The sequence below is a fragment of the Homalodisca vitripennis genome, chromosome 8 (genome assembly GCF_021130785.1).
Source record: "Homalodisca vitripennis isolate AUS2020 chromosome 8, UT_GWSS_2.1, whole genome shotgun sequence".
Taxonomy (NCBI): Eukaryota; Metazoa; Arthropoda; class Insecta; order Hemiptera; family Cicadellidae; genus Homalodisca; species Homalodisca vitripennis.
In genome coordinates this window covers 10,224,668-10,242,137 of record NC_060214.1, presented here as the reverse complement: position 1 = coordinate 10,242,137, position 17,470 = coordinate 10,224,668, and the positions used below count along the sequence as shown (strand labels likewise).

The 17,470-nt window shown below is 37.1% G+C and overlaps 2 protein-coding genes across 2 annotated transcripts in view; one reads left to right on the top strand and one right to left on the bottom strand.

Annotated features, from left to right (window-relative positions):
• The first annotated feature begins 1,069 nt into the window (after nt 1-1,069).
• Nucleotides 1,070-11,244, top strand: LOC124368008 (eIF-2-alpha kinase activator GCN1-like). The gene is made up of 4 exons (XM_046825279.1): nt 1,070-1,136; nt 3,178-3,350; nt 6,919-7,174; nt 11,070-11,244. The coding sequence occupies exons 1-4, from the start codon at nt 1,070-1,072 to the stop codon at nt 11,186-11,188; spliced, it is 615 nt and encodes a 204-aa protein (XP_046681235.1). The 3' UTR covers nt 11,189-11,244.
• A 1,583-nt stretch (nt 11,245-12,827) lies between these two features.
• The window catches only part of LOC124368007 (eIF-2-alpha kinase activator GCN1-like), a 37,495-nt gene continuing 32,852 nt past the window's right edge, over nt 12,828-17,470 (bottom strand). The window contains exons 14-16 of the mRNA XM_046825278.1: nt 17,319-17,443; nt 14,924-15,102; nt 12,828-13,053 (exon numbers count right to left, since the gene is read on the bottom strand). Coding sequence (XP_046681234.1) covers nt 12,828-13,053; nt 14,924-15,102; nt 17,319-17,443 — 530 coding nt within the window. The remainder of the gene's footprint in view (nt 13,054-14,923; nt 15,103-17,318; nt 17,444-17,470) is intronic.

Sequence of the window (17,470 nt, the reverse complement as noted above, 5' to 3'; positions counted from 1 at the left end):
CAGCAACAGTCAACGGAGATTGTAGCAGGGGGGTGTGTGGGAGACAGGAGAGAGCCCAGTAGGGTCTTGTAACGAGTCAGGGGGCTCTCTTTGTTCTGACAGGAAGAGCACAGTAGGGTTTGTAACAGATGGGTTTGTTGACAGGAAGAGCACAGTACACTGGGTTTGTAGGCAGAAAGGGGTGGATGTGGAACAGGACAGCAGCCCAGTAGGGTTGTAACAGTTAGGGGTTTGTTTGACAAGGAAGTAGCACAGACACAGGAGAGTTGGTAGCACAGGGGGGGGTGTGGACCACAGGAAGCAGCCCCAGTAGGTGTTAGTAACAGAGGGTTTGATTGACCAGGAAGATGCACAGTAGGATTGTAGCAGGACGGGTGTGTGTGGACAGGAAGAGCCGAAGTAGGGTTGCTAACAGAGTGTGGTGTTTTTATTTTGACACGAAGAGCACAGTAGTGTATGTGTAGCGCAGGGGGGGTGTGTGAGACAGGAAAGAGCCCCAGTAGGGTTGTAACAGAGGGGTTTCTGTTGACAGGAAGCAGCACAGTAGGAATTGTAGCGGTGGCGTGTGTGAACAGGCGAAGAGCTCCAGTAGGGGTTTGTAACAGAGGGGTTTTTGTTGAACAGCGAAGAGTCAACAGTAAGGGTTGTAGATCTAGAGGGGTTTTGTTGGACACTAGAGAAGTCAGCACAGTAGGTATTGTAAGCAGGGGGGTGTGTGGACCAGGAACTATCACGCGAGCCAGTAGGTGGTTGTAACAGAGGGGTTTTGTATGACGCAGAAGGAAGAGCACAGTAAGGATTGGTAGCAAGGGGGGTGTTGGTGTGACAGGAAGAGCCCAGTAGGGTTGTAACAGAGAGGTTTTGATTGACAGTGAAGAGCACTAGTAGGATTGTAGCGGTGAGGGTGTGGTGGACAGGAAGAGCCCAGTAGTGGTTGTAACAAGAGGGGTTTGTTGACAGGAAGAGCACAGTATGATTGTAACGGAGAGTCGTTTTGTTGACAGAGAAGTGAGCACAGCAGAGGACCAGGAACTGGATAGCACTGTAAACTGGTTCGACCGTCTCTGACATGTGGAACATGTGGGCTGCGGCCAACGTGCAAACCGACAGCGGCAGAAAGCGCACTTCCCAACAGGGTTGAGGTGGAGGCTCAGTCCGTCCTGTTTCTCAGCCATCCACTTTGCTTGACCAAACATCCGCCAAGTAAGAATCCTGTAGTCCTTTATACCTTTAGCTGTAAATATATCAAATAATAATTTCTTTTATTGCAGTTTGACAGGTAAATGAATTGTATTGCAAATCGTGATAAATAATCTAAATTTTGCTTTTATACGTACCGGGGGGGGGGGGGGCATTCAAGTCATGACAGGTTTTTACATTCAACGTATCTCTCTCCTCATCATCGCCTCATCAATATTGAATTGATTTCAGTACTTGGAGAAGCGGCCACATCGAATTAGTACCACATATTTTGGGTATTCCCCACTTCAGGCTAGTAAAAATGCTTGAAAAAGCTTGTAAATCAGTTATTAAGGGGCAATGAACTTTGAATGTCAGAGGGACCTTAGCACTTGTTATAAAGATATTGGAAGGGAATTTATAAATGCGGCGGTACGCCTGCTGATGAAGACAAATTTGCATAGTAACCCTGTCCTTCTGTAGGTGAATACGGAGTAGTTGGTCCCATCTCCTGGTTATTATAAGCCATGGATGGTCAACCTTCCATTTTATATACACTCATATCTGCGTTCTGTGAGCGAGTGTGTGGTAAAACCTGACATATACAGCAGATCAATTAACTAATAGAGAGATAAGATTTGAGTTTATATAAAGTACGTATGATCCTAATGTTAACCGCTAGACCTAATTATCCTTATGCTACACAATTTGAGTGGTTATACATCAATATAAGCGAGCAATATACCTCTTCCAGATGTACCTTATTTGTGGTATTTGAAGTAGATCTTACTACTTAGGAGGTCTGTCCTTCGGGCTTCCTAACGGTCCTCAATGTTGAACTCTTGCCATAGAGTAATTACTATTTATGCTCGTTTGGGTTATTAACAAACATCTGATTAGAGTTAAAACACATTTGGTACTCCAGACAGTTTATTGTCAATCCTTCCAACTTAATAGTCAGCATCTGGTAGATTATAACACTCATATACCATTTTTAAAAATAGTCTATTCGAAAGCATGTGTTTTTTCAGTTTTTGAAACTGCACAGGAAAAGGCAGGGGTTTTTCAATCCAAAAACCACCACTTTATTTTTCCTAACCATCCTGGAGACCCTTGGATGAATGCTTGATATTGGTTGTATATGTAAATTGGGTAAAAAACTCAACAACCGCCTTTGTTCTCGTTAACATCTTACAACTATTTTATATGTATAGCCTGCAATCTAAAGCCTATTGGCAATATCCAGCTACTGATACCTCAGAGTAATGTGTGTATCGTGTTTAATTTTGTACAGTCTCATGAGCTACACTATACTTATTAATGTTAATGTGCACATTTTTCACATTCTGTGTGGCAAAACACACTTTTTTGGTCTTTTTGCTAAACTTTAGACAGCAATAGTGCTGTACGATCATTTGGCATGTGACACTGCCTTTTTTTACTCCAACAAAGGCATATGCAGGAATCGGTGTATACAATATTGTTTAAAAACGAAACCATAAAATCAAGTTTGGGAGAATCTGTGACTGCATAGATCAGATCACTTGGGATCGTTATCAACAAAACAAGTATTATTAGACCTAATTAAATGTTATGATTTATGCCATAATTCTTGCCATCTTAAATACAAGTACACTAAAATAATTAATTTGGGCTACATGACTGTTTTAAAAAAGTTTATATTTTTGAAATTTCTTGAATTAATGTGAATATTTTGTTTTTAAGCTTAGAATATTTCTGGTAGTATAATAAGGAGCTTCACCTACTGTATATGAGTACATAGATAATGTGAAAATTGATGTGTTTAATAAGAGGTTTATCAAAAGACGTAATGTCCAGATCTGAGTGTGTCTGAATCAGAAAAGATCCGACTGCTCAGATCTCAGTCTCAATGTTTGTTCCAAATGTGATTTCTTCCCAACGGTTCATATCTTAGTGATACATTGTAATATCGCAGAAAAGAATTATGAATTGTTGTAATGAAGGCTGTGTTGTCAGGAAGACAGAGAAGGCCTATCAGCTGCTGGGCGGTCCCTGGAAGAGATACCAGGAGTTGTACAGTAATGCTGTGCCCTCCGCTACCCCAGACTGTCCATACGGTGGTGTTCGGGGCATATTACATTCGCCATCTGATCGAGTCCAAGAATCAAGATGTTGTGGACAAACTCAAGGCAAGTTCTTGTTGAAATGTGTTTAACAAAATTTGAATAAAATCTACATGTTAATTGTTAACCCTCTCTCGGACAGTGGCACTCCGATTGTCACCAAATTCAAATGTCCTGCCACCACTTGACTCTTTTTGGAACTGCTAAAGGAACAATTGATACTATTGTTGTCAATGTTCATTGAATGTTTTTATGCCTAGGGGAGCTATCTAGGAGGAATATATGAAACATGTTATTGATCTTTTATTTACAGTGATTTAGTCATTGTCATACAATTCTCCCCGTTGTATTTTGCTTAATGATTCAGAATTTTCAAATCCGAAGTCCCTTAAATTGATTTCCGATTCTCAAATTTTCTATTCTAATACCTTTTGTAACCTAATTATAGTATGATTGATACAAAATCATCATCAATTCAATTTCAACCATTCTTATGTACTGCAATTAAAAATCAATTTTAAAATAGTATTTGAAAAACTGACTTCCAATTTTTAAATGAACTGCAGGACAAAATTTTGAGACTCCAATAATACAACATGTAATCCAAGAATTACAATACTGTTAACCCTTTCCGCTCGTATGTCGGACGTCGTCCGACATTGCTATTTTGCCATTCCGCTCGTATGTCGGACGCCATCCGACATTGCAGTGATGTCAGCTTTTCTTTATTTTTAGCCAGCCTACGATGTTTCCGATTGGTGCTGCGATCGCACGGCATTCTCAGGAACTAATAAATTACAGCTGAACTACGATTGGTCGGCTGCTGATATTATTTTGCTTTGTCATTGTAGTCACGTTTCCTAACCAATTTTCAGACGCGTTCGCATTAGTGACTCGATATGTCGTTACCAAGTACCTCTTTTCTTTTCTGATTCAGAAGTTATTGCTGAATTACTTAATTAAGGCAAGGATAATCAAATAAACATACAAAAGCCAACAGTTATCTGTCAGTATAACAAATATATGGGTGGCTTGGACCAAGCAGACCACTATATTGCTCCCTACAAATTTCCCCGTAAATCTCTGAAGTAGTGGAGAAAGCTATTTTTTACTGGATGTTGGAAGTGGGAATAGTAAATAGCTTTCTCTGTTCAACACGAATAAACAAAACCATGGAGAAAAAACAATTCAACACAGGAATTTCAGAGAAATCCTTATCACTGAACTTGTAGGCCATGTCCGTAACCCTATGAGTTGGAAGCGGGGTCGTCCCTTCATCAGTAGAAAAAGAAGAAAGGCTAAACAAACAACCTCACTTTCTTGCAGCTCATCCAACAAAAAAAAACTAAAGACTGTGCTGTTTGTAGCAATAGAAAGGTGCCAGGAGGAAGAAAGGAAACACTTTACTATTGTAAAACCTGTTCAAAAAATCCTGGTCTTCAATCCTACAGAGTGTTCTGAACGATACCATACCATGCTAAAATATAAAACTTATTAGTGTAATTATCAAATTTTATATCTCTAAAATATAAATTAGAAATAAAATAAAATTATTATACAATATAATAATGTATATACTTTATTGACTTCCAGTTTGCTAAAAATGGGTTTTTACTGAAAATATGCTAAAATAAATACGAGCTGAGGGGGCAGACTAGTGAAAAAAATCCGAGTGGAAAGGGTTAAGGGATACAAAGCAATACAATAAATAAAAAGTGCAGGCAATATATTATTTACAAAAACATAGTTTTTTCATAAATCACATACAACAAAATAGTCCTTTTAGCGATCGGTAATTCATGTGATGTACATTCCATCTTAAGGAAAAGTTCTCCAATTATTTGTCTGAGCGTTTTCTGTTACATGTCCCATATATGTGTCAGAGATTACGTACACTTAGAAATATCACATGGAACTTTACTTCTCTTTCTTCAACATCGTACAACTATCTACACTACATCTTTTACTGTCACTTCATCTTTGATTATGGAAATGACTATCCAAGTAATTAATTGACAAAAGTGTACGGTTTAGGCACGGCTGATAGGGAGCTGTTTCTGCGAGACCATTAGCGTTGTCGAGATGACCGGACTCTGCAGTGGCCTATACTTGAGTATATGAGTTTTCAGCTATTACCTGAATTTTTGTATAAGTTCTTGATATTGATTTTGTATGAGGCTATTTAAAAATGTAATAAATTTCAATTTTGTACATATATTATGGTACAGTACTATTGCGAGTTATTTTTAAATAACAGTAAATGAAGTTATTTTTCTGTAACTTTTGTAAAGTTCATATTTTGGGAGGTTAAGTGGAAGAGAGAGGAGTTTCGCTTAAGAAATTAATAGTAAAGATTATTTTGGATGTAACCAAAATTTCAAACATGATTATAATTTTAACACAATAAGTGATTCGTCAGTGCCTACAAAACTTTTCTGGAAATGAAAGTATATAATACTGTTTTAAAGAAATTGTTTTAGCTAAGGCTACAGTAAATATTATCCAAGCCTTTTTTAGCCACTTTCGCTGTATTGTTTAATTTATTTGTACTCACATCTTATGGTATTTGAGTCACTCTGCAACAACAAATTACAGCTAGTGGATGAACACTTTGTCACTAGAACAATGGTGTCTCTAGTAAACAATAGATTCTTTCTACCCCACTCACCCACAATCTCCTTATGCTCTAATAATAATATATATTAGAATAAATGTTTCCTCCTATTAAGCTCATTCTGTAATTTACACATTAAAACTTTGTTGTAATAATAATTCTCCTTCTCAGTTTTCCTATCTTTTCAGATTTTTAGTCGTTCTTGTCCTTGTCATCTATTTTCCAGGTTTTTTAAACCAGAACGTACAATCCCAAAAATAATTAACAAACATGATATTGTACTGTATATGGCTTACTCCAACGAGTAAGATTTCCCACTACAAGTGTATACTTTCTCAGTATTCATACATGTGAAATTTATTATTTGCCTGTGAGAGGAAAGTACGACTTTTGCTCGTTGGGGCTCAAAATTAAAGAAGAAGAAAAATTAGCCTGTTGGAAGACCTCTCATGTGCTGTACCCTTTGGTTTTTTATATAAAGTGAATTAAATACTCCCCAGCATGTACTTAGTTACCAACATACAATTAATCCAGTCAATGGATATTGTGATTGGAACATTAGGCTATCATCAAAACATCTAAATTATACTAAAAAAGTACTAAATTTGATACATCTGAAAGGGCTTTTCCCCTCTTCCTCCAGGGATAAACAAATATAGGAGAAATTTTTACATAGTTAAGCTTTTAGACTTTTTGTTCTCATGGGACAAGAAGCTGAAGCCCCCTCTCATTGCACTTAGTCCTAAAAGGACTTTTTAGGGTTGTTTTCGGAGTGACAGGATATTGTAGAACCCAAAATGTTTCCCACATTTAAGTAAACACATTGGTTTTACTGTACCCATTGTAAGTTCAACTAGAATGTATAAACCAAACAACAGGAGAGGGAAGTCTATGGTTTAGTTCGTAGTGTATTTTCATATGAGGATTTTGCAGAAAGATATCTATTTGAGGAGTTGTTAGGAAATATATTTAATTTTGAGCTAGTTTTAACGGTATTAAACAGTGTAATAAATGTTACAGGGAGGTCTCCTGGACACATTCATCAAGGTGGCAGTGAGCTGCAAGGTGCAGCCACCCATCTATGTGATCAAGGAGGCGAGGGCACTGCTGACTCGAGTGACACACGATGAGTTCCGCAGCCAGCTGTTGCCCGCAATCCAGAAGGCGATGCTGCGGAACCCGGAGATCATTCCTGCCCTGCCTCGGCCACATCCTGGCGGGCCTGTCCCCCTCGACCTGAGTCAGTACGCCCTGGACATCGCCAAAACCATTACCGGTCAGTTGTCGAACAAGGGAGTTAGGCAAAACCTTTTTTAAGTGAAGTTCATTCCAGCCATTTGCTCAAACAAATTTTAATCCTAGAAAAGGCATGTATACTTACTTTAGTGGCACAGTATTTTAGGGTACCCTTTTATTTATTTTAATTACAACAAACGTGTTTTGTTGATTTTTTGTTTTTTAATTTCAACGTAATTTTGGTGATGCTTCAAAAAATGTGTTGAATAAATTTTGTTGTTATTCACCCCCAAATTTTGTTTAATACCTAACTTTGAGTATATAAAAGAAACATACAAAATATACATTGGACCGCAAATTTTTTGCCTGTCAGAAAGTACTTATTGTTTACATGATTGAAACATTATATATACATTTTTATTAAAATCAGACCAAAATAAACAAACATTGCAAGTCACCAGCTGTTGCTTTGTAAAAATGCTGCTGCAATACAGTCTGTGCGTTCTAGTGGAGCCTACTAAGTGAAGTCTACTAACAACGCAATAGACTTCAAGTTATAATGTAAAATTAGCGGTTGTGTAACACACAAAAATTAAAAACATTGATTCCACATTTCGTTGCAAGCATTCTTCAGAAGCTTCTGTGTTCTGTAAAGTTATGAGATACTTCACTTAAAGTCTGATATTTGAGAAGCTTGGTTCCTCCTGTTTTCAACAATATAAATTTTATCATGATATGAAAATATTATTACTTTGAAACTTAGATAATATGAAATGTTAATGCACTGCATATGGATCGTTGGCACTTCTAGTGTCTCGTAAGACATTGTTTTGATCACAACAATACTGTACTTTGTTCCAGAAGAAAGGACACAATTTGAAACTCAAACAAAGAAACTAATTTGAATTCCACATTTTGTTTTGTCTAAAAGTAGAGCCCTGAAGTTAAATAGATATTATTAAAACATCACTCTGATTGAAAGCAATGTTCATGAAATGTTGGTGTTGTGTTGTTGTGCAATATTGTAAAACCAAAAAAGTCTCTTTAAAGTTACTGTTCATAATTAAACTGTGGGGAAATGTGAAGGGAGATCGCTATCTTAACAAGATAAGCATAAAACATTATCAGCTGATTCACATTTTTTTGTGTTGTGAACAACTTCGGTAACTCAGTGACAAACTGATGTGATCATTACATGAGAGTATCTTATCTGTATTACGAGGTGTGTTCAAAAAGTATTGTGAATTTTGTGTATTTTCAAAAATTATTCATTTATTCGTAAATATCTATTTAGTCCCCTTCAAAGTAATCCCCCTGGGGGATTATACACTTGTGCCAACGTTTTTTCCAATCTTCGAAGCACTTCAAAAAATCATTTTTTTTGTATTTTGTTCAGCTCCTCCTTTGATGCCGTCTCTATCTATCTCGTCAATCGTGGCGTAGCGTCGTCCTTTCATGGGCCTCTTCAGTTTCGGGAACAAGAAAAAGTCACAGGGGGCCAGATCTGGGGACTACGGTGGCTGCGGTATCATTAGTGTGTTGTTTTTGGCCAAGAAGTCGCATACTAGCAGCGATGTGTAAGCAGGGGCGTTATCGTGGTGCAAAAGACAATTTTTGTTTTTCCACAAATTCGGGCGTTTCTGCTGGCGGATTGCTTCACACAAATTGCGCATAACTTGCAAGTAACGAACTTGGCGTGCTTTTTTCGGTCTTGGTTCGTGTGGCAGCTTCCATTGAGATGATTGAGCTTTGGTTTCCACGTCATAACCATAAACCCATGATTCGTCACTATTTATGACCCTCTGGAGCAAATTTGGGTCGTACGCGGACAGATTCCAACATCTCATTAGCAATGTTCATGCGATGCTGTTTTTGATCGAAATTGAGCAATTTTGGTACGAATTTTGCGGCGACCCGTCTCATGCCCAAATTAATCAATTGAAATCGAATGGCACGAGCCAATCGATATGCCTAGGTCCTCGGTAATTTCTCTAATGGTGATTCGACGATTGGCCAATACCATTTTTCTTACTTCATCAATTTTTTCGTCTGTTGTTGAAGTGCTCGGCGTGGCGTCCGGCACGCTCTTTGTCGTTCACATCTTCTCGGCCTTCTGAAAACATTTTGTACCACCGATAAACGTTGCTTTTGTCCAAAGTAGCTTCTCCGTATGCCAACATTCGAATGCATCCGCGCACTTAATTTCGTTTTTCACACAAAATTTGATATAGGTTCTTTGTTCCATTTTTATTGAATAGGTAAAAATCGAAGACGAACCAAAACACGTGCAAGCAAAGCAGCTGTCAACAATTAACTGAACATTCAAAATGGCCCAAAATTTTCAACATAAGTGAGAGACATATGTACCAACATAACACCCCAAAAAAATCGAAATTCAAATATACGTAACCCAAAATATGTGAAAATTCAAAATTCGCAATACTTTTTGAACACACCTCGTATATTAATTGCTCGCTAAGTGTTACAGATGTAATCTGCAGATAAATGGTACAGTAACAAATAAAGATAAAAACGCTGTCAAGTTTTAGAACATTTTGAAATGAAGGAAAAACTTTTTATCCCTCAATAAAATGTACTACTTGTCTAATAATTTTCAATAAAATAATTGATTTCCGTGATGTGATTATATTTATTGTTAAAATTAATGAAGGGCAATAAAAATAAAGACCAATAATTGCTGGGTTTTATATTATTTTACTTGTTATTTGTAATTTTGTATAAACGTCAATGTACCAATAAGAAATAGTTATTTAAGTAATCATGTTTCAAAAACATAGTAGACATCTTACAGTAATTGATCAATTGTAGTCAAAATTATAATAACATTCCAAATAATGGATTTCATGTTTTTAAATAATTTATGTTTTTATTTATATATTTTTTTTCTAACAATTTCATCACAGTTACAGAAGCTTGTTGAACTTTTACTCAACTCTGGCTTTTGCAGTGAATTCTTCTCTCCAGTAATATTCACTTAACCCATTGCGGATCACTGATGAGCTGGGCTCGTCACGGAGCGGCCGGGCCTAACTGATGACGAGCTCAGCTCGCAAAAGCGGTCGGCTTTTAAGTTTCCCTCCAAATAGTTCTATTAATGTCTGATAGATCGGGCGATCGTCTTCACTTGTCAACTAAGAGTGTTTAACAACGGTCTACGTTTTAGAGTTTTCAAAAGTTTTATAAATATCCTACAGATCGCAGTTGTATGTCGAAGTTGAAAAATCATTCATATGAGTTTACTATCTGCTTTGTAGCGCTTCTGATTGGGTGTTTTCCACAGTTGTTATTATAATATTTTTGAGGTTATTGACAAAGAACTAAAAGACGCAGACATACATGTTGGCGGGTTTTGTCTAGACAATGGCTTGGATGTTGTAAATCGCTTCGCCCGAGTCGCTTTATTTAGACTATGATTCAGACATCATCCCTGCCACCCCGGAACCTTGCTCACGTGTTATCGTTCCTACATCACAGATACCCCAGCAGGCCCATGTTCCATCTGAACGAATACCTTCACAGCTGAATTTTTCCTAGTATGCAATAGCGAGCGATACGATGTGGCGCACCATTGCTGTCGTTCGGCTACTGACCGTAAATTAATTCGTGCCCGCTGGTGCCCCCGCGCGCCAAAACAATACGATCTGCAATGGGTTATTCATTACTCTAATTTTTTCTTATATTTGAGCATATGTAATGTGTACAATGTTCACGTACTAAGCTTGCTAAATAATCAAATGATTTGTTCACTTTCGTTATCGTTATCTTATGCTCTCTTACCAATTGTATGTAGCTCATCATTGCTTTTCACATATTACTCCTACGTACAATATCACCCGATTTGTCCATGTCCATGCTCTTGCCATGTTTTCTTGCCAAGTGCGATAGTGTACGACAATGTTTGTTTGATTGTCCAGTGAACCTCTACGCCAAGGATGACGCGGCGAGGGAACAAGCGTGCCAGGCCTGCCGCAGTCTGGCGGCGCAGTGCAGCGATGCAGTCAGCGCTGGAGGCCTCTCTCAACCATCTGTTTGAGGTCTTCCACGGCTCAGCTGGCAAACTGACCGTGGCCACCCACAAGATGAGTGTGTTGCAGGTCAGGATCTATTGTGTTGTGGGCACAAGTTAGTTTACAAGTAATTGACTGGTCCAGCTTAGTAAAACCTATTTAGTACAGTACATATTGGTAGGGTAATTAACTTACACTTTGACACTGATATCTTCAAACTGATCAATTATACTTAATCCCTTAATTAGCATTGTTTAAAAAAATACTTATAAAAGAACTGGAATTGAAATGGTGGATTTCTTTTATAAAAATATTTAAATTATTTAATGAAATTAAGGTTAATAGCAATTATAAAGTTGTCTAACTCCAATTCCGTCTTTAAAATCAAATGTGTAATACAGAATGTTTAAAAGTTGAAAGAGTGAAAGCATTCCATGCTTTTACAATTAATGAACAAGTCAAACATTTTCATGGATATTTTTTACTTGGCAATATAACGTTTCTTCTTGTATTTTGTTAAGTTACTCTATACCAATTTGTTTTTTATTAATTTTTAAATATTTTGCAATGTGTACTTCACACTCAGCCAAGAAAATAAGTACCAAGAAATTAATAGTCAAAGGAAGAAAAATTTCACAGATTTCCTCTGTACCCTAAATTTTGGAGTAAAGTAACAATTTTTCCTAAACTTTCGTGTCAATGTGAGAAAAATTAAATAGGTAGAGACTGAAGAATTCAAACATTGAAATGTTTAGACGGCCTGGATGAATGATATAGAATAATTAAACTTATTAAATTTTTATTTTTCCTGTACAAAAAAATGTCTTCTGATGAAAATGAGAATATGTTTAATCTAGACAACGTTTTTCAATGGATTAATTATGTTTATATTATTTTTGTTTGAATGTTAAAAACTGTTAGGTCCTATGACGTTAGTAAATAATTATACTAAACAAATATTATAAATTATACTGTATAATTTTAAATATATGTTATTACAAAACTTTAGATGAGGTAGCAATCAGTTTGCAAGTATTGGGGGGGGGGGGGGTGGGGGGGGGGGGGGGTGGGGGGGGGGGGGGGTGGGGGGGGGGGGGGGTGGGGGGGGGGGGGGGTGGGGGGGGGGGGGGGTGGGGGATAATGGTGATTATGTTGGAATATATCTAGTATGACGAGGTAACAATTTGAATTCCAAAATTTTTAGTTGATTTAAACTGAGACTCCAGAATCTAAAGTTGGTGAGCACGTGCTAAGTTTTATACATATATAATGACAAGACATTGGTAATAGTGAACGTAATATAATATAAATCAACGATTGAATACTGATTTGAATATATTCCAAATTATTTAATTTCCTAGTGAATGAAATAAATGGGGAGAAAAATCAACCAATACAAGGAGTGAATCTACTGTTTTAAAGAGAGAATTGTAGCAATAAAAAAACACAGGTGAGTCTCATACAATTAATTGTGAACGTTATTTTGTGACAAACATTATAACACAGAATCCACACTGACAACTACGAAGGATTATGAATAAGAATTTAAATTACGGATCTGTAACAACTTTAATTACCATTGCAATCTGTCAATATCTTTAAGAATAAACCAGAGCTGTAAGAAACCAGCTTAACAAATTGAGATGGAAGATCTACCGTAGTGACTTACCGCAGTGAGGGAGTCTCTAATGGCCGCCTCCTTGTCCAGCTGCATGCGGAGAGCTTCCTTCTGTTTGGGAGTGAGCTCCGGCTCCTTCCCCTTGCCCCCTCTCGTCGCCGCTTCTCCTCCAGTTCTCTCCTGAGAGCCAGCTCCTCCTGCTGCTCTTTATAAGAGTACACCTTGCTCTCTCGCTTCATGTTTTTCGCATTCAGCACTGACTCGTTCTCTTTCCTTCAACACACACAGGACAACTCCCGAGTTACGCAGAGTGACTTACAACTCATTTTATTGATATCACACCATTAGTAACCCTACCTACCTAATAAACAACTGTGATTTCTGAGAAAGTACATTTCATAGCCAGAAAAAAATTAAGATTATTAGACTAGGATAAAATAATTATTAAGATTTAGTAATAAAGTAACAAGCAGAAATAATTAGTACAAAATATTTGGAGAGGATAAACAACACTGGTTGGCGGAGCATTTGCGATTCCTACCACTCAAGGGGTTGGAGAAATTTCATCTGTCTGTGCATCCGCACGATATAACGAAAACAAACTGACCTAAAGAACTAAAGTTTTACATGAAGCTTCATTTATGTAGGCAACACTGAGACTGATGATGTTGCATGTTACTTCCTGGGATTTTGGCTGAGCGTTAGCGAATGTTTTTTACATTGGTCTTATGGTTAATTGTGATGAACACGAAAAAATAGCAGAATTAATACATTTTCAAACAAACTGAAAACAATCATATGACATTTTAACCTGGACATTTAAAAAAAGTAAACAAAAATGTAGAGTATTAAGTAAATGTTATAAGTAGGTGACAAGACTTAATTTCAGCATGTTCTTGCATTGTAGTATCCTAGCTAGTTCGCTGGAACTTTTATTATTTAAAACACTGCTATGAAACCTAACTTAATGAACATAAACGTTAGTGTATCATGTAGTGAGATATGCAGAGAATGATTTCATCTGTAGAGTTTGAATTTTGCATGAAAAATCATTTCTACGTAGACAAGAATGAGTTCTATGTGATACATGTCCAATCATGGAATTTGGCTAATTTTTATTGAAGCCTATAACACAAAAGGCTGACACAATTTCTCTTTTGTATGTAGAGTGGATGTAAAAATTTCTTTTCTGTATGATTGTCTGTCTAAACTGTCCGCCCATAGGACATCTAGAAAATAAAGCCAACTATCTGTCTGCCCATAGGACATCTAGAAAATGAAGCAACTGTCTGTTCGCACATAGGACATCTAGAAAATAAAGCCAACTATCTGTCTGCCCATAGGACATCTAGAAAATGAAGCAACTGTCTGTTCGCACATAGGACATCTAGAAAATGTAGCAACTGTCTGTCCTCCCACAGGACATCTAGAAAATGAAGCCAACTATCTGTCTGCCCATAGAACATCTAGAAAATGTAGCAACTGTCTGTCCTCCCACAGGACATCTAGAAAATGAAGCCAACTATCTGTCTGCCCATAGAACATCTAGAAAATGAAGCAACTGTCTGTCCCCCCATAGGACATCTAGAAAATGAGGCAACTGTTTGTCCGCCCATAGGACATCTAGAAAATGAAGCAACTGTCTGTTTGCACATAGGACATCTAGAAAATGTAGCAACTATCTGTCCCCCCATAGGACATCTAGAAAATGAGGCAACTGTTTGTCCGCCCATAGGACATCTAGAAAATGTAGCAACTATCTGTCCCCCCATAGGACATCTAGAAAATGAGGCAACTGTTTGTCCGCCCATAGGACATCTAGAAAATGTAGCAACTATCTGTCCCCCCATAGGACATCTAGAAAATGAGGCAACTGTTTGTCCGCCCATAGGACATCTAGAAAATGAAGCAACTGTCTGTTCGCACATAGGACATCTAGAAAATGAAGCTAAACCTTTGTGCTAAATGATGTGGTGTACTCCTACCTTATAGATATTTAAAATCAAGAATTGTTGATTTAAATAATAAAATTATAGATTCCAGCTCAAAATGGGGCTAAATGAAAATAATTGACAATTTCAGTTCTGGGACTGATAAAGTCTCAAAGGACTGATGTGGTGTAGAGTAGTACACAGCAACTGACCCAGAGATGACGGACTTGTCGTACAGTTGGCCGGCCGGGGTCAGGTAGATGAAGTAGTCGTCTTGGGACACCCTCAGCAGGTTTGGGTCGGTGAGAGCCGCCTGTGTCCGGGATATTAGCGGTTGCAGCATCACCTCCGGATTGGCTTGTACGAGGGTCTTGACTGCGTTCTCATAGCTCTACAACAGAATTTTAGCCATTTTAAACTGAACACTGTCAGACATTGCTACGCATTTGGAACATTTTATGGCATTAGTAGGAAAAAGAATGTTACAATACTTATGATACATTTTATTTATCAGTTTTGTTTTAATTTGACACTTGTTGTATCTATGTGAGCCGTTATTTATTTTTGCCAGTCCTTGACACTAAAGCCATTTCAGACTAGTGCGAAGTTGGTTTAGCTGGCTGACCAGAATCCAGTGTGTTTTTGTAAACTGCTATAGAAAGAAGATTTATCATTGTTATTGATACGATTTTGATTTTCATTACAAAGAATATTTTACATTGGACCACTTAAGTGTTGTACATTTATTCTTGATTGATTCTTGTAAATACAGTATGTATTCATTTTTTCCATCTTTTAATATCTATGTTAATGTCAACTCTAAAGTCTTTATTTGCTCTATTAATTCCCACAATAAAAATTTGTTAGTAATGATATCTAGATGTACACTCTTATTAAGTTGACATCCATATGGTGTAGACATCACTTGTGTTAGTTTATCTGGCACATAATTATACCAAACACCTGTCACTTCAAGGTTATGTTGATTCAAAATACCACATCGAGCAATGTATTGTTTGTAGGTTGTTGTTTTTGTATTTTGTTGTTCTGTGACATTGAAAAATGTGAACAGTTAGTTGTTCAGACTACTAACACCAATTATCTGTTTTTCTTAAATTGATTTACTTCAAATTGTATTAATAATGAATAGGTTTTATGGTATTATTTCACAGCAAAGAGGATTTGAAATTTTTTTAATGCCAAAAGGGAGACACTCCAACTAGATTTGGTTAACACAAATGTTGGGCCAAAATTGGATTAGTTTTGTATTTGTTTTTGTAAATCGTATATACAAGGGTCTCCCAAAAAGAATTCCACGATTTTGAACGGCTGTTACTTAAAAACTATTCAAGATGACAACGATTTAAACATCAAATTGAGAATAAAACAACGAATTTCGTTTCCAAAACTTTCCAAACTTGATACGTTACGATGTGAGCTCTATTTGTTACTCTGCAGATATCAAAGCGGTGTTCAAATTTCTCGCCAAGTGTTATGTAGCATATCTGGTGTCACAGTTGTGATCGCTTCTGAAATTTGCCCAAGCAAATGTGCCAAAATTTGTAGGCATGAAGTTTCAATGTTTTATGAATAACATCGTGGACTTTCGATTTGGATATGTTTAAACTGAAGACTTCATTGGACAATAGATGGCTGGCCAGTTGAATGTACTTTCAACACACTTCCTGTGTCACAGAACTGGTTAAAGCAGCGAGGAATTGCTTTATCATCTGGCAAATTTTGACCTCGATAAGTAACTCGAAACTGAAGCTGCAGACTAACAATCTATTTCAATTCTGCATAACACAGAACACACTGTACCTTTTGTTGTGCCGTAAACATTGCACTCGCAACTGGTGCCAGATGTCAGTAACAATAGTGGACTGCCACCATGCAGGTGTTCTGCGCATGCCAATGTCGATTTTTCCACCCATGCTACACGGAAAACAAAAGTTATTTCAACTTCAATTTGGCGTTTAAATCGTTTAGTTATCTTGAGTAATGGACGTTAAAAATCCTGGCATCCTTTCTCGGAGACCCTTGTATTTCTGATACTGTGCATGCTGTCCACATGATAATCCTACATAATTTATGTTACGACGGAATACTATCTGAATTAATTTTTTTCTTTTTTAGGAATAACTGTACAATAATAATCCCACACCACTTGTGCGAGAATGTGGATTATTAAAAAATTAAATCAAACTTTAGCAATATCTTTTCTTTTCTAAGAAAGGTAGGCTTTTTATACATGTTCTCTGGGCAAAGAAATAATAAATTGAAATAAATACAACGGCTTTTGTTAGTAGTAATAAGTAGTTCAGCATATTATGTAATTATAAACATGAATAAATTAACGATAACTAAATAAAAAATTTATTATGAAGGTATACAAAACAATACAGAAGTCTGGTGACCAGATTTAAAACCAAATACAAGACACTCGGTACTAATGGTACTCCACTATTTTATCAGGAACCTGCAGAATTAACAACCAAGAACCAGAACCAACCCAGTCGTACTGTTTACCAATCTGATCCAAGCTCAGGCAGAGCTCATCCTTACTGTCAACTTATGTTGTATTTTGACTTCAAACTTAAAACTCACAGGGGTAACTTTGAAGTCGTCAATGGCGATTTTGATGAACTGTTGGCTGAAATCTTCAATGAAGTGGTAGATGTCCAGTTTGAAATACTTCACCATCTTCACCCACAGGTCTGGTGCCGCACTCACTGGATCATAACAGAAGCAAATGTTAT